At 47.9% G+C, this 24,253-nt stretch overlaps 8 protein-coding genes across 8 annotated transcripts; 4 read left to right on the top strand and 4 right to left on the bottom strand.

Annotated features, from left to right (window-relative positions):
* Positions 1-227: 227 nt before the first annotated feature.
* F5147DRAFT_748656 (uncharacterized protein) lies at positions 228-2,821 on the bottom strand (the record flags this gene model as incomplete). Its single annotated transcript, XM_041440095.1, has 5 exons — positions 228-1,135; positions 1,189-1,380; positions 1,429-1,823; positions 2,018-2,367; positions 2,420-2,821. 5 exons carry the CDS (start codon positions 2,819-2,821, stop codon positions 228-230), a joined length of 2,247 nt encoding a protein of 748 aa, XP_041284778.1.
* Positions 2,822-3,605: 784 nt separating this feature from the next.
* Positions 3,606-5,855, top strand: F5147DRAFT_659364 (uncharacterized protein; the record flags this gene model as incomplete). The annotated part of the gene is made up of 5 exons (XM_041434579.1): positions 3,606-3,812; positions 3,940-4,283; positions 4,332-4,435; positions 4,485-4,652; positions 4,702-5,855. The coding sequence occupies 5 exons, from the start codon at positions 3,606-3,608 to the stop codon at positions 5,853-5,855; spliced, it is 1,977 nt and encodes a 658-aa protein (XP_041284777.1).
* Positions 5,856-6,157: 302 nt separating this feature from the next.
* On the bottom strand, positions 6,158-8,465 carry F5147DRAFT_781843 (uncharacterized protein; the record flags this gene model as incomplete). The annotated part of the gene is made up of 12 exons (XM_041442706.1): positions 6,158-6,318; positions 6,370-6,474; positions 6,519-7,016; positions 7,069-7,089; positions 7,143-7,343; positions 7,397-7,423; positions 7,471-7,674; positions 7,727-7,744; positions 7,791-7,895; positions 7,945-7,998; positions 8,050-8,168; positions 8,251-8,465. 12 exons carry the CDS (start codon positions 8,463-8,465, stop codon positions 6,158-6,160), a joined length of 1,728 nt encoding a protein of 575 aa, XP_041284776.1.
* Positions 8,466-8,769: 304 nt separating this feature from the next.
* F5147DRAFT_781842 (uncharacterized protein) lies at positions 8,770-9,178 on the top strand (the record flags this gene model as incomplete). Its single annotated transcript, XM_041442705.1, has 2 exons — positions 8,770-8,910; positions 8,951-9,178. 2 exons carry the CDS (start codon positions 8,770-8,772, stop codon positions 9,176-9,178), a joined length of 369 nt encoding a protein of 122 aa, XP_041284775.1.
* Positions 9,179-10,364: 1,186 nt separating this feature from the next.
* Positions 10,365-12,231, bottom strand: F5147DRAFT_781841 (uncharacterized protein; the record flags this gene model as incomplete). The annotated part of the gene is made up of 9 exons (XM_041442704.1): positions 10,365-10,421; positions 10,497-10,792; positions 10,843-10,879; positions 10,953-11,377; positions 11,425-11,480; positions 11,508-11,704; positions 11,760-11,863; positions 11,914-12,111; positions 12,168-12,231. The coding sequence occupies 9 exons, from the start codon at positions 12,229-12,231 to the stop codon at positions 10,365-10,367; spliced, it is 1,434 nt and encodes a 477-aa protein (XP_041284774.1).
* Positions 12,232-13,444: 1,213 nt separating this feature from the next.
* F5147DRAFT_781840 (uncharacterized protein) lies at positions 13,445-16,444 on the bottom strand (the record flags this gene model as incomplete). The annotated part of the gene is made up of 10 exons (XM_041442703.1): positions 13,445-13,533; positions 13,585-14,458; positions 14,519-14,540; positions 14,593-14,801; positions 14,859-15,035; positions 15,085-15,276; positions 15,323-15,375; positions 15,426-15,882; positions 15,934-16,206; positions 16,280-16,444. The coding sequence occupies 10 exons, from the start codon at positions 16,442-16,444 to the stop codon at positions 13,445-13,447; spliced, it is 2,511 nt and encodes an 836-aa protein (XP_041284773.1).
* A 5,298-nt stretch (positions 16,445-21,742) lies between these two features.
* F5147DRAFT_561703 (uncharacterized protein) lies at positions 21,743-22,136 on the top strand (the record flags this gene model as incomplete). Its single annotated transcript, XM_041430598.1, has 2 exons — positions 21,743-21,931; positions 21,987-22,136. Coding segments are annotated over 2 exons (339 nt in total), but the record flags the coding sequence as incomplete, so codon positions are not given.
* A 744-nt stretch (positions 22,137-22,880) lies between these two features.
* F5147DRAFT_588758 (uncharacterized protein) lies at positions 22,881-23,174 on the top strand (the record flags this gene model as incomplete). The annotated part of the gene is made up of 1 exon (XM_041432114.1): positions 22,881-23,174. A coding segment is annotated over one exon (294 nt), but the record flags the coding sequence as incomplete, so codon positions are not given.
* Positions 23,175-24,253: the final 1,079 nt, after the last annotated feature.

Below are 24,253 nucleotides of genomic sequence, written 5' to 3'. Positions count from 1 at the left end.
GAAAGCTTGTACGTGCATGTTTGACCAATTCGTGGTACATGTGAGCCTGCCGAATTGTGTAACATTTGTGTCCTTCTGGCAGTGGATCGCCGTTGTAGGTGATCCATGACAGCCACATTGTTGCCTTATGAAGAAAAAACTGTAAGGTCTAACCCATTTCATGTTCAATGAGCAGTTGTTCTTCCGACCATCGGTCGCGCAAAGCCTTGGTGCGAAGCCAGTGGACCCTATAGACTAATTTCGGTCATGGTATGGTCAGCATGATCACTGGATGGTGACGCACATTCATTCATCCAATTGTTGCTAACCGAATCACCTTGTACATTGAGAGACCAGAACCACGGAAGTGTAGAGTTTCTTTGTCCCCGGGCATTCGGATCAGCAACAGCAGCAGTTGCTTTGAGATGACATTTCTCCATCCGAAGATATTTCTTTAGTAGAGTGTGAGCTTGTAGATGGCCAAGTTGGGCTCGGCATTTGGCATAGATCATTGCGTGTAGTCTGATTACCCTTTCCACAGAATGTACCTGCATCCATGCTCTAGTCACCTTAACCTGAGATTTTGCCGGACGGACAGTGGTGCGGAAGAGCACCGCCTTGTCCGCTAGAAGCACTCTGATTGCTTGCAGGGCGTCATTAGCCTGCCCTTCCCAAAGTGCAATTTCCTGACCAATAAGGTGGACGACCCCTAGCTTAGTACATCTTTGTATGCTGATATTAGATGGGAGAGGTAATAGGACATTTTTGGGACAGAAGACATTGCATCGCGGATCTTCATGAGGATTGAGTTCACCGTCAGTATCACCGTCTCCTTCTTGCTCTGAATGATCTATGAAATCGACCTCCATATCTTGGATGTTGTCATCCAGATCAAAGTCCTCCCCGAGATGAGTGACTGCAGCAATGGTAAATTCATCTATCTGATTCTGCAGCTTTGTCCAGCGTCTCCCAATCTCCAAGTGTTGCGTTTCAGTGGGATGTTTTCCCAACCTCCTTATGTCCATCAACAAAGATATCTGCAGCTCTTCAATTGTGATGCTGGATGCGATCCATGTGGCAGCACCCCGTTGCGCGTTTGCTACTCCACGACCAACCCGAGACAGCAAGGCCAGCTCTTGTTGTTTCCGTGTTGGTGCTGTCAACATCTGATTGGTTATGTAGTTTGGAAGCATGTTCGGCGTGACACACCCTTTTGGAGCTGCACGTCAAATACATCCATTGCCGAAGGATCCGCTATTCGCCGCATCTGTGCTTGTTGATCCTGTTCTTCCCATTTTTTCACTACGATTGGATCAGCAGCATCATTGAGCTTCTGAAATGCTGCCATGCTTTCGGAAACTCCCTTGACAGCCTCTCGATATTTCCAATATAGAAAACCACCTGGAGATTGTGAGTGACAATTATGGAGCAAAGGATAGGAGTCCGAACTCATTTTGATCATTTTCATAAAATTTGAGTCATTCATTTGGTAGTCAAGACACTCTTGTCGATGCAGGGTGGACATGCCTCTCGCAGAAGGAGAGATGACATTTAGGGGCGCCCATAATGTCTTCATAATCTCCCCATCTATTCTAGCTGCTCCAGTGATAAAGGTTGATGCATACCTAACATAGCACTTGTCCTGATGGCCGTGGACATGCCACAGTCCTATTCCCAGTATGATCTCCATACCGGCAGGGATGCTCAAGTGTAAGCTTTCATTTACCCTATGCCGGAAATACTTGTTATACTGGCAATTGATGTCATAGAATGTCAGGGCTCGAGTTAGTCCTTTGGTGTGATGACTCAAAGCATGACAAAGAGCGTAGTCCATATTTATTTGTCTAATTAATGATGTCAAGGACGATAGTGTCAATGACTTTCGGGAATGTACCTTTCGCCTTTTTGGAAATCAACAATGGAATGGGGTACAAAACAGCCATGTCGAGCGCATGTGCAACTGCCTATTCCTGTAGCTTCCAATTTGTGTCAGGAAGCATTCACCTGATTAACAGCCCGATGATTATTGCATTCCGACATTTGAACATGGTCTTTGGCACCGGCGAGATGTGCCTTGTATTCGTCTCTGGTCACCATGAAGCACATGCCATCGGTCAGCCAAACTTCATCTTCCGGACGAGTAGGGTGCAAATGTTCAGCTTTAAAATTACCATCCATGACCAATGATCTAGCATATAACCATTCCGGATCGTTTCTGTCTCTTTCATCCAGCTGTGGCACATTTATTCTGGGTTGTGGACACGCCGGGCAGAAAAGAGCAAGTTCACTAGATGCTGGCTGTCTCTTCTCATGAGCTAATCCATTCCATTTGAGAAGCTTTAGTTGACGCCATTGCCGTCCCACTCGCATCAATTCTCTGTACCAGTCCTGTTCGGATGTTAGTTGATGGACGGATGACCTGGCAGTACGTCGGACATACCGGGACCAAGTGGGGAAATATGCTGGATGTTTTTCTCCTTAATTTGCTGTAGTAATTAATGGCTGATGTTCCACATTCCAAGTTATCTAGCAGAAAGCCATCCAGTACTGAAAACGTGAATGCTGACTTTGGGCGACTGAAAGATGCCGGAAACATTCCCATCGCAAACAATTGCTTGTCCAGGGTACATGCATTCGGGCATTTACAATACCCGATCATGAGTGAATGGACGCCGGACCTGTCAACCACGGTTGTGCATTCCTTTCCGTGCAGGAAAGGCAGGTCCGGTATGGCTGAGGAGCCATCGGAGGGCTCGTACACTGGCTCGTCTACGTCCTCCCAGTCATAGACATCTTCCAGAACCAGACAAGGCAGCCCACCATGCCCCAAATAAATTTCCATGTCGATCTTGGTTAATGATGTCTCTTCAAAAAATCTCCCATTCCATTTGCTTATCTTGTGAAATGGCAATCACCTGTGCTCATGTCGGCAGCATTTGGCGCAAAACATAGGGTCGCCGAGGCAGTTGTGACACCGATACACCACCAAAGTTGCACTGCATAACGAGCAGCACTTTTTTGTGGGTGGCGCCTCCTGTTCTAGGAGGAGGTGAAGGTAATCGTCCTTCTGAGATATCCATTCATGGAGATAATCGTTTGGGCTCTGGGAGCCTGGTCAGTCTTGAACGGATAATGAGAAAGATGCAAACCTTAGTCTTTTTTCTCCCTAACCAAACATTCAGCGAACCGATAGGGCCATGATCACCCTGACTCCAATCGGTATGATGGGAATTAAAGTCGCATGTAAATTGAGTGTTTGCCATATTCAAGCTCTGTTTTGCGGGAGACTTTGCTGGGGATGATTGGGCAGACTGACTTGGCTGGGGACGTTTGACCAGACACCATTTGCCTTTCCGGCCCCGAGAGGTGTCTTTTACTTTCCATTCGACCAGCTGAACTGTTCTTGGTGGGGCCAATACCCTTACCCTTGATTTGCCCATAGACTTGGTATGAAGTTGACTGGATAAGACACAGTAGAACTACAATAATAGCAATCTCTCCTCGCTTAATAGCCGAAATGAAGGAAGGGCAAATAACTTCCTTGCTGCAAATATTTTACACAAAAGCCCTATCTCACACAGACACAAACTACCACCATATCCTATCGATATCTTCCTCAGCCCATAATGTCAGACCATGACTCCGCCTCTGAATCTGATTCCAGCAAGCAGCCCCCATTAAATCAGGAGGAGGTTGCAATCCTAAAGTCTTACATTGAGCAATGGGATGCAGCTGAGCCATTGGAACGCAAGATGGTCTCTAAAGCAGCTGCAACCAAGGCTCGGACAAAGGCACCAGTGATGTCCATAAGACTACTAAAGGATCAAAAAGTAGTGGGTCTCTTGTCTTTCTCACCACCAAACCGACTGAAACATCATGCAGGCATACGAGGCATGGTTTCGATCCCAAGGGACAAAGAGGAAACCATCGAAACCCCCTATCAAAATGGGGCAGAAATAGACCGAAAGAAGCGTCATGGATACACTCTGGAAGAAGGAACTGTTGGAAAAAATTCAGGACGAGACTGGAGCTAAGCCTGGTATGAAAGAAATGATCAACCACTATACCAAGCAGCTCAACCAGCTTATTGCATCCTTGTCCTTGGATGAGCTACAAGAAGCGAAAGAGACAGCTGAATTATGGAACCATCAAGGCATTCCAGATGATGTCAAGGCCGACATTGCCCGGAAGAAAGGCAATGATATGATCCATCATTTTGCAACCGAGATGTGGAACCATGCGGGAATGAGGGTCTTTGTCGTATCTGCTTGGAAAAATGAGGAGGGCAAGATTCATATCGCTGGGTGAGCGATCCGATTGTTGTGATGTATTGCTTCTCACATTTGCAACAGTCACGACTATAACAATGAATATGGCAGTGCAGACTCCTTCATGAAGACCCATAAATGGGATACCATTTTACCGGAATGGGATTCTTATGCCGAGAGTGCATTTGGTAAGGACCGTCAATTGGCTTCCGGAGGATGCAGACTAACAAAAATCAGACGGTAACTTGGATGGGGATGGAGTTGTTACTCGGAAGAAAGGTCGTCAGGATAAGACCTATGTTCTTGAGGTCGGCGATGACGGATATCCTGTGCTCCCTCCATGCGATGCCATGGATCTAGAAACCAAGAAAGCAGTCATCCGGGCATTTTTGACTTGGCATTATAGTGGGTCGATGCCAGCCTGCCCATTGTACTGAGATCTGATTATTGCAAGGGAAATGTTGTGGAGATCCAAAAATTTCCGTCCCATGGAAATATGTTATACCTCGATATGCGGAGATTATTCCCGCGGAATGTCTTCCAGACGGGCACAATCTTGCAGAGCCATCGAAGTTAAAGCAAGTTCACGCGACACAGCTACTACAATTCTGGTACAACCAGCAGGAGCAAGGTGATGAGCCAGTGTTAGAATTCATTGGTTCGTGGGACAACAATAAGGAAGATATGGTGCTAGCAGCCGACATGGATGCACGGGTAACGACACCGACACAAACTACCAGAAAGTCAAAGCAGAAATCTGTGTCATGGAACCAGCGGTCGCCTGGACTGCAGCTGTCTACAGGAGCACGATTGAGGTCCCATCAAAGCACCAAGAAAGCGCGGACAGGTTCTGTACAGTGCAATTCCAAAACAAAGACAAGACCGGGAGCTCACTTGCCAGGTGGTACCCGGAATGGTATGGAAAATGACCCGTCTGACTACGAATCTGACGACCAACTGACCAATGAGTCTGTTGCCGGATTTCATGACACAGAGGAGGAGATCCCGAGGCGACACAAAGCCAGTAAAGGAAAGAGCAAGCGCCAGGACTCCATCAGCAGTGACAAGAACTCAAGCAGTGATGCTGAGCAACCGGAAGAGTTTGTGAGTTCTAGGAAAACATGCAAGAAGGTTATTGCTGGATCTCCTGTTGAGGCTGGTGCAGTCGATGTCCGGTCGAAGAAGATCACAAGGGCAGTAGAATGCCCACAACATGTTGTGCGCAAACATGGGGGGAAAGGAACCGAGCATGAGCCTTCTGCGATCAGTGCAAAACTCACGGCCAATGCACCAAAGGGACGGGTGGAACAGCCTGCAAAGACAGTTAATACGGCTGATATCATCAGAGGGCACACCCGAGTACAAAAAAGGACTGCCAAAGAATTCTTGGAAGGGTCTCCCGCAAAAAGGACAAGACATCAAGTGGTAATTCAACAAGACAAAGGGACAGTGACACAGGCCGGTAACAAGTGTGGCAGGAAACAAGTTGTTGAAGAGGCTACCAATGGGTCACCCTTGAAACGGACCAGGAGCAAGACTTTACCACCCGGTGCGGGTAAATGTTCACGAAAGCCAAACTCTTGGTACAACGATTATGTGAAACCTTGACTGATGTGGAGGTGTGACAGGGAGGATGTTTCTTGAGATAGCTTTCACGTATGCGAATGCTATCCGGTGGGGACTCATGGACTTTGTGATGTGGGCTTGGAAGTCATCCCTTAGATTGTACATATATTGTTTGTATTGTAACATATTGCTTGTCATTGCATTGTTATGCAATATATTGCATAAATTTTGTGTATGGTAAATTACATGTAGAAATATAGTCATTGCATACGATGCCCCTGCTGCTCCAGTCTGGTTATCATGGCATCTAGTGGGTTCATGATCCGACGGTGAATGTTTAGTAATCAATGTATGTTTATGATGTCTGCACCAAGGTCTGTCACCCGATCTCTTGCCTCCATGTATGCACCAAATAAATGCCTGTTGGCCATGAATGTGGTTGCTGGACGTGGGTCAGACACAAGTCTAGTTTCGGGCGCGACGATGCTGCAAACAAATCTATCGACTGTCCCACATGGAAGTGAGCCATGATCAGAATGGAATCAACAAAACTCACAATCACTATGTCCTATGCTGTTGAGCCATCGCATCGCATGGCGCATGGACTCTCCCACTTCTTCGAATGTGTTAGGTCCAGGTATAGACACGGACCTCTCTGCAACTATGAGACATTAGGAAAAATGAAAAGTGTGACAAATGACATACCCAAGTTGGCTGGAGACAAAGTGAGATCAATAACTTCCGTTCCCTCGGACATGGTTAGGTCGATCACATCCATTTCCTTGCTCATCATCTGCTCTATAGATTGCCGCCTGATCTTTGCTTCCTCCATAGGGTCTTCCCATCCGAGATCATAAAGATCATCTGTGCTGTCCCTGCCAGGATCCGAATGCACCATGCCATCTGCCCGCCCATGGTCAGAATTGTTTGCAGCATCCCCCTCCATCATTTCCGGAGAATGGGCCCTGGCATCCATCGAAAGGTCCCACCCGCAGTTGTATGGATTGTCAGTGGAACCTTCAAGCATAATGTCCTCTTCTGGGGCTGTGGTATCGTCCCATATGCAATCGTACGAGTCTGCCGTAGAAGCTGTTTGGGCGCCTTTACAGTCGTCCATGGGATCATCCCATCTGGCATCATAAGGATCATTTGTTGGAAATACTGGTCCGATTCTTTCGGAGCAAGGTGAGTCGGCCGCATTATCTATGCGGTTGTGTCAGTAAGATCAATCCTTGTGGGTAGGTTGGGTGCTCACATATGTCCAATATTTTATCCTCTATTCCCAACAACCGGTCAGCTGCAGTGTTGCTTCATAAAAGAATAACTTACTTTCTTCTGTTGCTTGCAGGGCTGTAGCATCCACGATATCCCCCCATCTGCAGTCGTAAGGATTTTGTGTCCAGGACTCATTCAGGGCCGCCACCTCTTTGATTACCGGATCATCCCATCTGCAATTGTAGGGATCATCCATCTGAATCGTAGGCTCGACTATCTCGTCACTGGTTGGGTGCAATGTTTCGACCAGATGTTCTATGAGGTTGTGTCAGAATGAGGTGGAACTCGCCTACCAGGTTCATGCTCACCTTCTTCCGATATTGTATCTGTTGATTCTACCAATCGGTCACCTTTGATCCCACAAAGCAAAAGATCTACTCACTTTCCTGTGACTGTATAACAGCTTCTGGGGATGTAGCTTGAATGGCATCCTCCCATCCGCAGTTGTATGGATCTGTTGGCGAAGACACTTCAGGTGGTACCGACCCATTCGAAATGGAATCATCCCATCCGCAATCGTAGGGTTGATACTTCAGTGGCGTTGATTGGACATCCTCATGTAATGTCGATAATTGTGCCGGAAGTTCTGGTTGGTTAGAATGGATGAGTTTTATAGTGTGCGCCAGGCTGTTACTCACCTTCCGGTCTTGCATATCCTAAACATGAGTTAGTTGAGTTTTATCATGCAATGGACTGACTAACCTTTTTCCGATGTTTGGCTTGGCGGTGACACATTTATGTCACCCAATTTGGAATGTCGAGCTGTCAAAAAGTTGGGGGTCCGAAGCAATTCAACAACATACATGTCTGGTTTGATGTGTGAGATCAGCGACCCTTGGCTTTGAATGACACTCACCGGACAGCATTCTTGTAACCTCATCGAAGTCACCATTAAAACACATCTCGTAATCTATGGTACAAGGTTGATTCAACGATGCCAGTGATCCGGGTAATGACTTACTTTTCTCTTTCTTTCCTGAAGCATCACTCCGATATTCATTACAATGGGGGAGCTTGGAACGTAACTTATATACTGCCAAGGAAATGTTAGTCATTCCCGATAGGGGTTTATAAGGTGAACTTGCATTTATATATTGGATAGGATTCCAATCCGATGATTCCTTGGAATCTCGGAATGCTATCCGGTTTGGGTGGAACCCACGACTCTAAGGGGACATATGTGCCCCACCAATCTATGGGGTCCTCCTGCAATGCGGGGCGTGCCTCTACTGGGGAATCAGTGGATACACTACCATGACATTGAGTGGGATTGGAATTGTAAAAGACGCTGGTCCATATGTTGCCAGCATCTGGAGAGAACAAGTCGCCAGCCTCCGAAGAGACTGGAGTGGCAAAACGAACTTGTCTCTGAGACATGAATGTCAGTGTGAAAACAAAGTCCGAGAAGGTAAGGAGTTGCCAAGATTAGTACCTTGATATCTGGACCACCGACTGTGGCAACCGCATACGTGGGACAATGATCAATGAAAATCTTCTATTACGTTATAATTATATTATATCTCGGTCCACACTGCCGTTCTACATTCGCCATGCGGACTCGGAAACACTCACAACCATCAAATTGGTATAGATCCCGACCTTTGTAAAATTTCCCAGAGTCATTCTTCTTTCCCTTCCGCATAGCATTACCCCAACTCACCAACATCTTTCATCTACTCCTATGACATCTTCTGAACAAGCAGACGCTGCCCTCAACAATACTTTGAAAGATGTTCAATCGCTTATCAAGCGATGTATGAAGTTGAAAGAGGGTGATTCAGTGACGGGGTTAGCATTGTCGGATGAGATTGCCAGACGGGTGGTATGTACCGTTGCCGTTGCCGTTGCCATTGATTATCTAGTTAATTCTGGACTACGGCGATAATTTGTCACAGGCAAAAGATTTAAAGCTCTATGGAGGGAGCGCAACATCATTCTCTCCCCAGCTGCTGTCATGTGCAGTGGTCGTACGGCAGTACTCGAAAGGCAGCATGTTTGAATCATTGCCGGACTGGACGACTGTCGGCAACAATGACCCACACATCAAGGATCACCCACGTTTCCACAAGAATGCATCAGCCCACTCCTGACACCAGAATACACCGCCGGGGCCCACCAGTATGCAGGGGAGCATCTGTATGAGCCCATGCATATGAAGGGATGGAGTGGGCCCACTCACTAGTGACAGCACAGCCGCCGGGCCAACCCCTAGTGTGTGAGCAATCCACCAGGCCCGTCCACCTATCCCGTTGACTGAGATCGGGCCCAGCTCATGTATCAGATAACCGGCGGGCCCGTGTTTTAGCAGCATGATGTATTGGCCCGGCCCACCCGTATCATCTGTGCAATTTCCTGGGCCCGCTCGCCTGTCCAGTTGATTGCCATTGAGACCAGCCCATCTGTCACATCACAGGCGGGCCCACCCATGGGCATATTGAAATTGGCTCGGCCAGCCCTACACACCAGGGAACTGGCCCGGGCCCACCCTTCCATGGCATGGAAGAGAAATGGGCCCAACCCACTTATCAGCTGATGGCAGGCCCACGCTACATGGACATACATCCTGTGGGCTCGGCCATTTCGATGTGACACATCGTGGGCCCACATGTATGACAGGACAGCGCATCAGGAGCACCCGCCGGACAACATCGCCGATGCACGGTGACATTTCCAATAACTTGCCAGTTGTTAATTGTGATCTAGTCGTGATTCGCACCACTGTTCGCCTGGTTGAAAAATGCCCAATCGCCAGTGGTTGTGCTCATTCTAATTTTAGCAATAATTCCTGCCCGCCATTTTTAATGAATTTATCATATTGGGCGCCAGTGTAATTCATCGCCAGTTGCGATGATGATAATTGCGCCAGATTTGACATGTCATTCTCGCCTGCCGGCGATGACATGCATGATCCTGGCGGTGGCACATCTTATTTGCATTCGCCAGCACAACTTGTGTTGTTCGCCACCACGTATTGTGCTGGTGATCCTGTAGACAGACCTGAAATACATGGGCCCACTTGAAACTCTAGGGGAAATACCTTTCCAGTGTACTATGGGCCCACCTCTAATACAATGTATGCCCATATAGACTCATGTGGGCCCACTGCAACATTTCAATGAATATGTGCAGTAGGCCTACTCATAATCATGGGTTACATGGCATACACAGGCCCACTTGAACACAATGACATACCATGATAAGGTGGGCCCATGGTGGGCTGGCCCATGTCACTCGGAAGAAATGTCAAGGTGGGCTGACCATGTTTACAGGGTTAGGTCACTGAAGGGGCTCTGGGTGGTCGAGATTGATATGTGTATTTCGGGGGACAGCAATCTAAGTAGTGCTTAGACACTTGAACCTACACAATGAGTGTTACACCATTTTGCAGGATGTATGCCAGAAACTTACCACTTCCAGAGAGACCTCTTGACAGACGTCAAAAATGTCTCTGGTTGCTTGAATGATATGCCCTTCTAAACCCAAGTGTGAGCCCACTACAACTTGAACTGGATCCCCCACCCAAAAGACGTGCTCTATATCTTGGAGTCGAACATGCATTTCTTGTCGATGACCGTCAAAATTGATCTCTAGACATGCAGTACCAGATGCATGGTGTGTCGAGACGACCGTACCGATCTCTGAGCGAACTTCTCCTTTGATTACCTTGACCGAATCACCTTTGTGCAAGAACTGCATTGAAAACACTGCGATAGTGTTCTTCAAAAAGGCTTTGTCCCACCCGGATTGCACATACAGTCAGATTTCATCAGTGTGAGGGTAGGCGACCAGTTCTACGAGATAGCGGTGACAGTTTTTGAGTAAAAGGCCCCTGTAGTAGCATTGTCCTTTGTATGAATACCCTACTATGTCCCCGTCACGAAGAATGTCAGACACTGTGTTGTCATTTGGAAGGCGAGACTGGTTGAGGAGCGCTACCGACCCCTGAGGCATGTCATAGGGGAATTCTCGTGGGGGGATCAAGACCGTGACAAAATGGTTTAGTTGATCAGGATCGAAGACATAGCCTATGTCGCCCTTGTACTTGCCATGTCGTATCCTCACCCATGATGGGCTAGGAAGTTTGATGCTTGAACGTTCCACAGCTTCATGTTCTTCCTCCAAGATACGAAGATACTCCTTCACGGAGAGACTATGAGAGGGTGGAAGCGATGCTGCAATCATTCTGGGGCTATCCGACACCACGTACAGCTGACCAGGTAACCAAGCCGACACGATCACAGGAAATCCTTTATCTCGAAGGCATCCGGTGATATAATGTGTAGCAGTTCCTGACATGCAATGAGTGACGTGCTACGCAATAGAAAAGTAAACATACTATGAACAACAAGAAGATACATCCTGTTTTCGATGGTGCCAGGAGACCAAGCAGCTCTACAAGGGGGGCGTCATTCTGAAGACTTCGCAGGGGTGTTTTCATCCTTGTTGAAAATGCTATCAATTGCTGCAGCCAATGTATGTTTGGCCGATGGTCCTAGCAAATATGTAATACTGTGTGATTGCACAGAGGAGCCATCTCTAACCTCCCCCTCCCCCTCATCATCCTCATCCTCATCCTCATTGTCTTCAGAATCCCCCGCCTCGTCATTGATAAAGCGCTACATATGATATTCAGTGTAAATATATCATATCAGAGATGAATGATTCACACACTTTGAAATTGGATGTCCTACACGACTGACTGCCCTTAGTCCCTCGGATACCCTTTCTCGAGGCAGACATAGCCACAGGTGAATCTTTCTCCATGCTCGTCGTACCTGATAAACCTTGGGGTATGTTTGTGGCCATCAGCGCGTGAAGATTTGACAGGGCAACGGTGTCATCGCCGTCACCAGAGAACAATGCTGCTCAGACGTCCTTCCAATCGTCCGGTGAGTGTTGATTGCCGAGGTAGGATAAAAATGCATCTTCCATTTGGGGGATGTGATATTGGTAGTGAGGAAGTGTTCCAGAATGCGCCAGGCATTCACATCTTCCCATGGTGATGGTATTGCCCAACAATTCCCTACGTCATAAACACAGGAATGAGTGACAATATTGATAATGTTTCATCACGCTCACTTTCGTTATTCTTGACATGCTTCGGGGCAGGTTCATCGTCACTAGACGGCATGCATTTGGCCATGGTTTTGTCTGTAGCTGTACGTGATCAACATGATTTGTATAATGACCCCAAACCTGACATACTGTATATTCAATCGCCTACTATGTGCTGCTCAGATTCTTTATTGCATCTATGAGTATCGTATCGAGAAGGTGATGGTGAAAAGAAGATCTAGCAATGGCCATGCTCAACATTTATAGTGAATGACTAATTGTAATCGTGGAGGCACTTAGTAATAACGACACAAGGAAGGTGGACTCGGAATTGTGGGCACTAGTACACAATGAAACTGAACTGATCAACGTGAAGATCCACCTTCTTTTGTCCGTATTGTGGACAGGCAGCATAGCACATCGGGGATTGCAATATTTAAGACAGCTTTGAATGTCGTGCGAAATGCGAAGATAATACTTAATATTTTGGTTGTCATCTAAGCAGATGTAAAATTTCAAATGTTAATGAGATCTTGCACGACAAGAAAAATACAAAGCATTAGCAAACATTTTGTCACTATCTAAACGTCAATGACAATAAGAAATATAAATATACTTTTAATGCTGGCATAAACTTTGAAATGAAACTTCACATTTAAGACTCGAAAAAACTTCAACTCTCGCACGTGACTAAATGCCTGCTCATGTATGAAGTTTGGACCACCGCTTAGACAGGCGTTAAAATTCAAAATAGATCCTGATGATTAAATGTGAAGATAAATCATTAAGTTTTGTCTCCAGATAAAATCGATCGCCCGCTCATGGCTGAATTATCGCCCACTCACAGTATCACTGCCCACTCATGGATAATCTCTAAGATGTGACATATTGTACACATTGGAAAACTTAACGACGACATGAGTTATGTACACGAATCTACATTAAATATCAGTCCTATACAGCAGTGTAAAGGGGACAGCAAAAGGAAATCGCTCATAAACATATACAATTACAATCTCATCTATAGGGCGTTAATTCTCTGTAAAAGCTAAGCACAACATTAGAATCTGAGATGCACAAGCAATGACCAATTGATTCTTACCACTTGCTTTGGTGGCAAGAAAACTGCAACATGCCGCGTTGATGTTTTTCATCATTTTACTGGTGCCCGGGTTGAACTTGAGTGAGCCTTTCCACTGTGTACCGGTCATTGGACCATTAGCATCATTGGTAAATTTATGTCGCTCTCGCGAAACGCCCTGTCGAATGTTGTCCAAGCGTGACTGGAACCAAGATTCACATCAACTGGACCAGAACCCCACGTTTAGTCCCGATGCAGCCCAGGCATGGGGTCTAGGCCACCAAGAGACTATTTCTACATTCCCGTCATCTACATATTCAAATCATAAGCGCCTGTCGAATGAGAGCAAGAAAAACTTACTGGTATGCACATGATACATCCCACACATAAAATCCACCTCCTCTTCCGACAGCTCATCGTCAAAATAAGTCTGGCCATTAATGTCCAGCGTGAGGCCAAACGGCACTGCTTCCCGTGAAATGCCGTCGAGAACGGAGGGGAGGACATCAAAACCAAGACTGTGTAAAGCCAGCCGCCATATGAGCCCACCGTGAAGAAGTGCCGCTCTTGCGCGAGGCTGGTTCATGAACTTGTGACGGTGTTGTTCGTACATAATATAGTCAGCATAAACAGGCCTGAAACAGGGAAGCCTGCGATCCTTGGGGGAGAGGACGTGTCCGAGCAAGTATGTACGGAGTTCTGTAAGTGGGCGCCGAGCATGAGGCAGAACTGAGATTGGCTGCAATGTCTTTATAGCAATTACTTTTTCAAGGAGGTTACAGGCAATCTTGGTGATATCCGAGCCCCAGTCATGCCGGAGGCACATCACAGCTGTAATAGCATCGGGAACCACCAGTTTCCAGGGCACCAGAGTTGACGACAGCGACTCAACGATGTAGAGCCGCTGCTTGGGTTGTTGTGCATAGGAAACTCGAATATTTGCGTTTGAGACTGACAGGAATGAGTCAGGTCCTAGATCCCAGAGATCGGGCGGGATGTCTGACAACTGAGATTGAGGGAGGGTGACAAGGTAACCTATAAAACAGGTTATAACATGCTTCTGTACGTCTGGAATTGATGTGATATTTGCGGGGTCGTCGCCCAAGAGTTTGCATAAGTGAGCCCACTGTGTCTTGTGAGTCCAATCGTTGAATGCGGTCGATCTGCCCCTGGGTGTAGAGGTGGATGCTGCAATGCGATAACTGAGATGAAAATGCAAAATAGAGACGAATCGCTCAATACAAGGTATCAAAGGTATAGAACATTACTCCTTCAGAGTAGCTCAGCTGCAGACAATCCTGCAGACATCATCCTGACTGTATCTCCATTAATCAGTAGTACAAAATGAACTCAACTCAGGCAACTCACTCGATGTCACAAAAGTTCGTAAGCACCTGCAGGAAGTCTGGGTATGCTGGGTCATCTGTCTGTTCAAGCAACCACAACAGGCACTCTAGTGCTTCTGAATAGATAAAAGCGACAGGAGGAAATATTGACATCATGATGTTGACGGGCAGCCCGGAGGTCTTCATCGCCTTGACCAACTCACTGAGCCGAGTCAAGAGGGTGCTGTACCACTAGTGTAAAGCGACAGTTGTAAGTGAATGAGAGTTCAATGCAAACAAGCGACTTACAATAGTGAGGACATATGCAATCATCTCCACGGGCAGGAGTGGGGCAGTTCTGAAGATAGCTGGTTCCTCATCGCCAATCACGACTCTTGCGCCGGAAGTCGAGCTGGGGCGGAAAATGATATAGAACACGAGCGACTTGACAATCTTGTTTCGCAGAAGCCACAGTAAGCCATTGACCTGCATGGTATATCAGACTTTATTACCCAAGGCAACTCAGAAGACTTACTGAAATGGGGAGTAATGTAGACTGTGGGACCATGAAGCGCCTCAGAAGTTCCACACACTTGTTCGCTAAGAGACTTGGGTCTGCGGCGGATGTATCATTGAGGCCAAAACCAAACACCGATCTGGTGTCCATGATAGCCAATTTGGCCACACGCTTCAAGTCAGAATTGAATCCTGCTATCCATTTTGTGGCCTATTCTAGGTGAGACAAGCCAATAGAAACAACGTACACAACATACCAATATTAACATTTCATCTGTCGTGATGGTGGTTATTCCGTCATGGGAGACAACTGGAAAGAGTCAGTATGTACAGAAGATATCAGATCGACGAGCTTCTGACCGTTTTCTAGGTCATCATGAACTAAGTTAACTGCGGTCAGACTCTGCTCGAAGAGCACGTTCATAAATTGTTTCCTCTGTTCAGCATAACCTAGTTGCATGATCAAAAATGGATTTTGAACATTCCCGCAGCAAATCGCAACTTTCATCTTGAGCCGAAGGCAGACCAGGGCATTCCTCCATCGCGGAACACCCATCAGAATCATATGCAAAGTATCTGTGAAGGGAAGAGGAGTCTTGGATGTGTTTGGTTCTGGTGTATTATCGTCCAGCTGAACACTACTGACATCCACAGCAGACGACACCATCCACGACTCTGGTACAGAGTTCATAGGGGAGTAGAGGTTCACAGAAGAATCTGCGGGAGACTGCGGTGCCGATAGATACACCTCTGGCACGACTGAAAGTCGCTCGCGTGAAGTTAGGGCTTTGACCACTTCAATGTCATCAGCCATCTCCTGGAAGAAAGTGAGTATATTCCGAGGTCAGAAGAAAACCAGGGAACAGACCTGTGTAACACCAACTTCGATCTCTGATGGCGCTGAAGAGCTCTCGATTGGGTCGAAAATATCTGAGAATTGTGCCAACATATGGTTATAGTCCAACAGAAGGAAATGGGCAGACAGGGAAAGGGGAGCAGTCGGGGAATACAGGGCAGACGGGGAAAAGGGAGCAGACTGGAAACAAGAAGTGGACATGGACACAGGAATGTGTCCCATGGGATAATTGGCATAATGGGCAATTGTCTTGTAGTTACCTTTATTGCCTGCGTCGTCCTGAGGCTAAGGTATTGTCAGACGGTGTAGAGACTCATGCCTCTCATTGTGCAATATGGCAGTTTTCACTAGGGAGTACATGGCACGAACTTGTAGCATCACTCTGTGTGCTACCTGCAGCTATCTCTATATGAGGCGCAGCTTTCCCGCGCAACGCGCGCCATGCGCGCGTACCTTTCCCGCGCTTCACGATGTATATGCGCGCGCGCTTTCCCGCGCTTGAGCGCCCTATAGCGCCAGCCATCCGGAAGCATCCATCCACTGTCCACCAAGTTCCCTAGTGCATATATTTCCATTTCTCACATTTGCATATCATTCCATCTTTATTTTTATCATGGACCCTTACTTACATATATCTTTACATACCTTACTCGGTAGCGCTTCGGCTCCGCATGACAGCGCTTAGGCGCCATACTTAAGCGCCAGCAGTACATACTTACTTAAAAAAAAACTTACTCTCCCACCAGAACGACAGAGGACTTACTGGTTACTACCCACTATTCACCTAGCTGAACATAGTAGAAATCTATTTGTTTACAGCTCGCATCTCCCTTCTCTTGTCTTACATCATATCATCACTTAAGCAAACTCACTCTTACTCTCTCTCGTATCTGTATACACGCGCACGCTTTCCCGCGCTTCGCGCCATACAAGCGCGCATTCCCGCGCCTTGCGCGCACCTGCGCTTTCTCGCGCTTCGCATTGGCCAACCAGTAGCGCTTTCAGCGCATACCTCTAGATCCTTGCTGCACTCGCTTCCCCTTTAGGGTCGAACGCACTTGTCGTCTCAAGTATAGCAGACTAGGCAACGCGCGACCTTACAACAATTATAGATACAGTCAGGAGCATTGTTCAGTGCCTCGCTGTATCGTTGAACCTTCAACTGGAGCCCACCGCGAGGGGAACAGTCAGCAAGATCTAGTTCTGCGCATCTTCGCATCTAGCGCCATTTAGCACATATAGGTCAATCTCTTTGCATTTTCACAAGCTAACCATCTTAGTCACGCTTTCTCGCGCCTCGCTCGCGCGCCTTTCTCGCGCTTCAATGCCTTATAGAATGCCCATCCGTGGCACAACAAACGCGCCCAAATTCGACGGCACTACAGACAACCTCGCCGAGTTCATTGACGCATATGAGCAGCTCGCTGATGAAGCAGGACTCCAAGGACTCGACCGCATCAAAGGTATTATTCGCTACCTTGAACGCGATGATCGAGAACTATGGGGAGGCATGCCTGAAGCGGCAGTAAGTGATTATGATGCATTCATGGCAGAAGTTAAGGTAATGTATCCTGGATGGGATGGAAAGAGACGCTACGCACTCGCGGACTTACGCGCCATCGCACGAGAATACGCTAACAAACCTAATGCCCTCTTGCACCTGAACTAAGCAATTACTTGCGCGCATTCAGGAAGGTTATGCAGCCACTGATGGATGAAGACCAGTATTGGAAAGGCCGAACGCGACCGCTTATTCATGGAAGGAATCCCTAGAGATGCTCAGCCTGCAAATTCGCTTGCGCCTTATGATCAAGTTCCCCGACCACTATCCACACGACCCATATCCGTTCATGGACGTCTTTGCAGCTGCACAGTTCCTATTACCTGCGCGCGCTTTTCCCGTGCCAAGCGCGCCAGTTAACGCGCCTGTAGTAGTGCCATTTGCGAACTTAGTCCCAGCGACCGCGCCAGCGCAAGCACCGGTGCAAGCCATGGTAACTAAGCGCAAAGATCAATACTACACGAGCCGCGCAACGCAGGATACGTCCACTAGCGCTAGTGTGACAGCTGGACTCTTCTATCGCGCATCCTCAGATGTTGTACTTGACAAAAGGCCACCAGTTCCTATTCCTTGCGCCTCGTGCGCACGATTTTCCCACGCCTTCGCGCGATTCACGCTCGCCTGAACCATCAACTGCGCCAGCACACAAAGCTATACTAGACTGCATCGCTTTAGATCACGAACTCGAGCGCGCGCCCTGCGAAGCGCAACCAGAAGCGCACTGCAGGCGCCTCTTTGCCCCCATCATCATCTCTTTCTTCACCTGTTTTGCACGCTGACAATTCTTATTTGCTGCCCACATCAGCATCAATCGCATCGCCCGTAGTCAGGGATGACTCTAAACATCTATTGCACATTAATGCACCGCTCAAATCACGCTCGCCTATCGCTATCGCATCGCCTATAGTCAGGGATGACTCTAACATCTATTGCACATTAATGCACCGCTCAAATCACGCTCGCCTATCGCTATCGCATCGCCTATAGTCAGGGATGACTCTAAACATCTATTGCACAATAACGCGCCCATTGTGGAAGTTATTACGCCATCGCTTGAAACACACTCGCCTATCGCTATTGCATCGCTTAAGGATGAAATCTTGCCAATCACGCCTTCACTGTCACCGCTATCGCCGTTCACATCGCCAGAGGTCAGGGATGACCCTAAACATCTATTGCACCTTAGCGCGCCTATAGAGGAGCCTTCTACCGCATCAGAGGCTCAAGTAACACCTCGCGCCAACCAGAGTTTGTCCTCTGGTAATTCCATCTGTCACTAACGATCATGCGCATGTCGTGCTTTTTGCTTCTAGTGACTATCCCTTGCCAGTAAAGCATCCGTGCATCACACTGCCCAACCACCAAGCAGAGCATGTCTCAGGCGACCCTGGGATGACTCAGGCGCACCATATTGCGCCTGAGGACGCGCAATGCGCACACCTAGAGGCATTGTATAGTTTCCCTCATCTCATTTCGCGTTTTTTGTCCCTTTCATGTTTAAAGCTCTTAAGGAGCTATATGAGAATTCCAAACACTTTAATTTCATCTTCGCACCACCCCTTGTTCACGCGCCATGATCGCGCGCATTGTGCGGTAATTCCCGCGCCTCGCGCATCCATAATTTTAGCAGAGTCTTCACACTATCGCACTTCTATTGTCTCTCCCCTTTTAAATCACATTTCTGTCATTCAACACAAAATATATTCCAATCAGCCATCCAGGCGCGACTTAGGCGCGCGCCTGACACATACATATGCGCCTAATTCCCCCATCATCACCTTTAACTTCACACTTTCCACATTTATTCGCATTCTTCACATTCTTGCTTACCATGTCAAATTTGTTCCTGCACACCCTGACGTGCACTATTCTCTTTCACCTATGCGCCTATTGCGCCTTGATAAACCACCCTTACAGCCCATTCGCACAACATTTGCGCCTAATTCCAAACTATATATGTCTCTCGCTAACACATTTGCAGAGAAATGGCCGTTCCTCGCATGTTCGGCCAATATAATCAAATTCACGCGAAATCGCCCCAAGGCGCGCACATCGCGCGCATCCTATCAGCTTGTAGAGCACCTCTACACCCCTTGCAGCGCCTCCCATTGGCGCGCCTTCAACCTGCAGCGCGTTGTGCAGGAATTCATTCTGCCAGTTACTAGCCCGCCTCGGAGTCACAATCAAAAAGGCTTGATGAAGAGGAACCAAGCACCCCAAGCGCGCCAGCCTTGCGCCTTCTGACCCTCGCCTATGCCACACACACCACGCGCTTCAAGCGCTTCAGCTGCGCACCAAAGAAAAACACATACCATTGCTGTTTCATAGGATACCGTTCGTTTTACCCTGGGTTTCGTCCAGTGCTCTTTCATTTTTATTTTCTCTCATTATAACACCATCCAAAGGACTAATAACACACAGATATATATGCATATAGGGATCGCCTAGAAGAATATAGAAGAAAAAAAACACCAAAACAACCTTAGATTGTGCCCGCCTAGCTCAATAGGATATTATTTTCTCTTCGCACGCATGACGCGGCACCATGCTCTTTTTACCTTAGAACGCGCAGATATGCGCGCAATCTTCCCGCACCCATGCGCCTCACGTGCGCGCGCACTTCCCGCGCCTTGCTCATAGGAAGGTGTAGATGTCGACAGCCGCACGAAGAAGACAAGTCGGATAGGACATCTGCAAAGTTTACTGTTTTCTCTTCATATTTTCGCATAAAGTTTTACTCATGCTGTTCAAACCTTTAGCACCTAATATTTAGCGCACCTAGCAGGACTTGGTTTGGACATGGATTGGATCGCTCTTGGACCGTGCCACTTTGCATCATGCTCATGCACGCATATTGGACTCAGAGATCATTGTGCAACAGCCCCTTGCGCCCCCACAGAATGCAGCGCATGCAACACTCACGCATGTTCTCGCGCCTTATGCGCGCGCACTCTCCCACGCTTCACGCCATACGCGCGCGCCTCGCACACCACAGCCATATCACTCTCACATCATCGCCTCACACCCATGGTGCATTATTCACACCAGAGTCACCCTTGCAATTCGCCATGCTATGCTGCATTCCCACGCCTCGAGCGCATATGCGCGCGCACTTTCCCGCACCTTCGCGCCTCGCGCGCACCTGCGCATTCCCGCGCTTCGTGCATATCATGTGATACATTCCTATGCGTGCGCATTCATCGCCCAACAACCCAAGCATTGTACATGCATCGTACTCGCATACTATCACTTGAGATCCTCACCACACACGCGCTGAGTGGGGACACTCAGAATTTAAGTCCCTGGGAGATGTAGAGACTCATGCCTCTCATTGTGCAATATGGCAGTTTTCACTGGGGAGTACATGGCACGAACTTGTAGCATCACTCTGTGTGCTACCCGCAGCTATCTCTATATGAGGCGCAGCTTTCCCACGCAACGCGCGCCATGCGCGCGTACCTTTCCCGCGCTTCACGATGTATATGCGCGCGCGCTTTCCCGCGCTTGAGCGCCCTATAGCGCCAGCCATCCGGAAGCATCCATCCACTGTCCACCAAGTTCCCTAGTGCGTATATTTCCATTTCTCACATTTGCTTATCGTTCCATCTTTATTTTTATCATGGACCCTTACTTACATATATCTTTACATACCTTACTCGGTAGCGCTTCGGCTCCGCATGACAGCGCTTAGGCGCCATACTTAAGCGCCAGCAGTACATACTATGACTAACCAACTTACTCTCCCACCAGAACGACAGAGGACTTACTGGTTACTACCCACTATTTACCTAGCAGAACATAGTAGAAATCTATTTGTTTACACCTCGCATCTCCCTTCTCTTGTCTTACATCATATCATCACTTAAGCAAACTCACTCTTACTCTCTCTCATATCTGTATACACGCGCACGCTTTCCCGCGCTTCGCGCCATACACGCGCGCATTCCCGCGCCTTGCGCGCACCTGCGCTTTCCCGCGCTTCGCATTGGCCAACCAGTAGCGCTTTCAGCGCATACCTCTAGATCCTTGCTGCACTCGCTTCCCCTTTAGGGTCGAACGCACTTGTCGTCTCAAGTATAGCAGACTAGGCAACGCACGACCTTACAACAATTATAGATACAGTCAGGAGCATTGTTCGTGCCTCGCAGTATCGTTGAACCTTCAACGGTCCCGAGAATCCGGTCAACGGAAAGGCGGTAAAGGAGGACGAGCCGGTAGATGGTGAGGGCGAGGATGAAGGGAAAATGATAGGGGGGCCACGTGACCGATGTTACTTGTAACAACTATAAAGGTAGTTTAATCGGCAAGCATTTCAAAAGTTTGGCGCAAGTTATGCCATTCATCATTCACGACCTTGTTCCTCTGCCGGTCCTCAATGCCTGGACAGTGATTGGTGAACTCGTCGTGCTTGTCTGGCATACGAAAATTACAGATACGGAAGCATATCTTGTGAGTTCAATGCACGTTCTATTCGATAGGCTTGTCTGATACCCTTGCGAGATAGGCAATACTGTCTCAAACCATCGAAGATTTCTTGAATGTCACGACACAATGTGCACCGAGCATCCTGATAAGCAAACCAAAGTTTCATTTCCTCATCCATCTTCCTGCGTACATTCGGCGTTTCGGCCCTGCGATTGTTTTTTCAACTGAGCGATACGAGTCATTCAATCATGTATTCCGTTTATCGTGCATCCACAGCAACCGACAGGCGCCAAGTAGAGATACTTGCAGGATCTTTTCACACCAGGACACGGTCAAACATATCGCTACTGGCGGATACTGGTATGATCCCACAGTCAAGAAATGGGTCTGTGCGGGAGTACAGGTTCTATGTTACCTTGATGAACATCCCGAACAAGCAAAGCTTCTTGGCATACTGAATTCGAGTCATAATCCTCCAATACCTGGTCAGTCTAATAACATGCGCTATTACTATACTAATGATGTACAGGTTCAGGAAAAATTGAAACCACTACTCCCACTGCAACACAAAAGTCAGTGCGAAAAGACGTGGTCCTGTGGAGCACTACTTGTTGTGCGAAGATTCTTGGGACTGCTCGGCCCGGAATCGAGCTTTATCAGGCCAAGTCAGTTGTAACAAGCGAGGGAGAACATGCGAGCTTGAATAGTCATGTTATTTTCCGACAGCCGGTGGACAGGAAGGTGAGCCAGTCTTCTTTTCTTTTCATCACAACAGCTGCTCATTGACACGGCTGTGATGCTGCTTCCAGTTGTATATTGGACGTATTCGCGAGATTCTCGTATCATCCCAGGACAGTCAAACCGCAGATCATGTTGCGCTCCAGCTCTTCACATTTGCAGCTGCTCTGCACCCGTCTCTCCACCTGCTGTGCATTGATCTTACCAACAACGAGACAGTTTCAACTGGTATAGTATGTTGTGTATTTTATATGCGAGTCAAACATTCACTGTGATCACCTTACAGGACATCATTTGTGCTGTCAATATTCAACATAATTGCCTTGATTCACAGTGCACGGACATCCAACAACAACCTGTACATCAAGAACGGATAGAGACCTCTCGAACGAAGGCCACAGTCAAACACAAGTCCACGCCAAACTTTTTTCTCAATGTCTATTCCGTGCATAACTATGCTCACATCCAACATGTTGTTCCCGATACGCTTCAAGAGACACCACTTCGGGTTACCAATGCAGCTGAAGTCCGCGCTATGGCCATACGCCAACTACGAGACAAGAGAGCAGTGAAGAAAGGTGGAGATACGTCTCAACTGGCAGGTAGTGACGAGGGTATGGACGCTCAGCTATCTTTAGCGCCACCTTCTGCCTTTGATCATGCTCCGGCTAAACCACGGAAGTCTGCACCTAAAGCCAAAGCAAAACCAGCCAAAGCAAGCGCAAGTGGCTCGAGTGTGCAGGGAAAAAGGAAGATGGCACCTACTCAGCAAAATTCGGAAGCATTGATGCAACATCAAATCATCTTTACACCACCAATGGGACCTCTGCGACATGTTTACTCACAGGCACTCCAGCCACCCCATCCTCCACATCATTCTTTCCCTCCACCTCTGCCAATTCCTTCTCTTCCACCCTTACATTTGTCGCCTCCACTCCACCAATCGCCACCCCCGTTGTATTGCCCTCCCCCACAGTCATATTTCCCCTCTCAATTCCATGCTCTGCCATCTCTACCTGCTCATCATATTCACCCAACTCATCGGCAAACACAAAACGTGCAGGGCACCCCAATGGATCCACTTTCTGCAGTGCAGGCCTCTAATCGCTATATGACCTTGACGCCTCGCTTTCCTTCTGACCATCCACAGCCCCGGCATACTGGCTCTATCTCTGGACCCTCCAGCTCTTCTCGTGCCCCACCATTACACCAATTTCAACCCTTCATGTCTCCAGCACACCACCCGCCACATAATGTTGAAGGCCGCTTCCCACAGCCTCACTCAGGCTATCCTCCCCAAGAATCTCAGGCTCGATATCTGCAGAGTCAGCACTACTACCCTCAGTTTGGTGCACCATATCCTGGCGGAATGTGAACTCTGAAGGTACGCACAGAATTCATTGCCGATCAGGGAGTCGCTAATCCATCAGTGCGCGACTTCTACTTACAGGCACACAAAGACCCTCAAACCATTCAGGTTAGGTGCCTGGCGGTCTAAGTTAGATGTCTGGTGGTCGTTCCATCAAGTTAGGTGTCTGGCGGTCTGAGTTTGGTGTCTGGCGGTCGTCGTTCCATCAGGTTAGGTGCCTGGCGGTCAAAGTTAGGTGA

Source organism: Suillus discolor (genome assembly GCF_016758755.1).
Source record: "Suillus discolor strain FC423 chromosome Unknown F5147scaffold_157, whole genome shotgun sequence".
In the NCBI taxonomy this organism is placed as follows: domain Eukaryota; kingdom Fungi; phylum Basidiomycota; class Agaricomycetes; order Boletales; family Suillaceae; genus Suillus; species Suillus discolor.
Note: the sequence above shows the minus strand (reverse complement) of the source record. Positions and strands in the feature narration are given on the sequence as shown.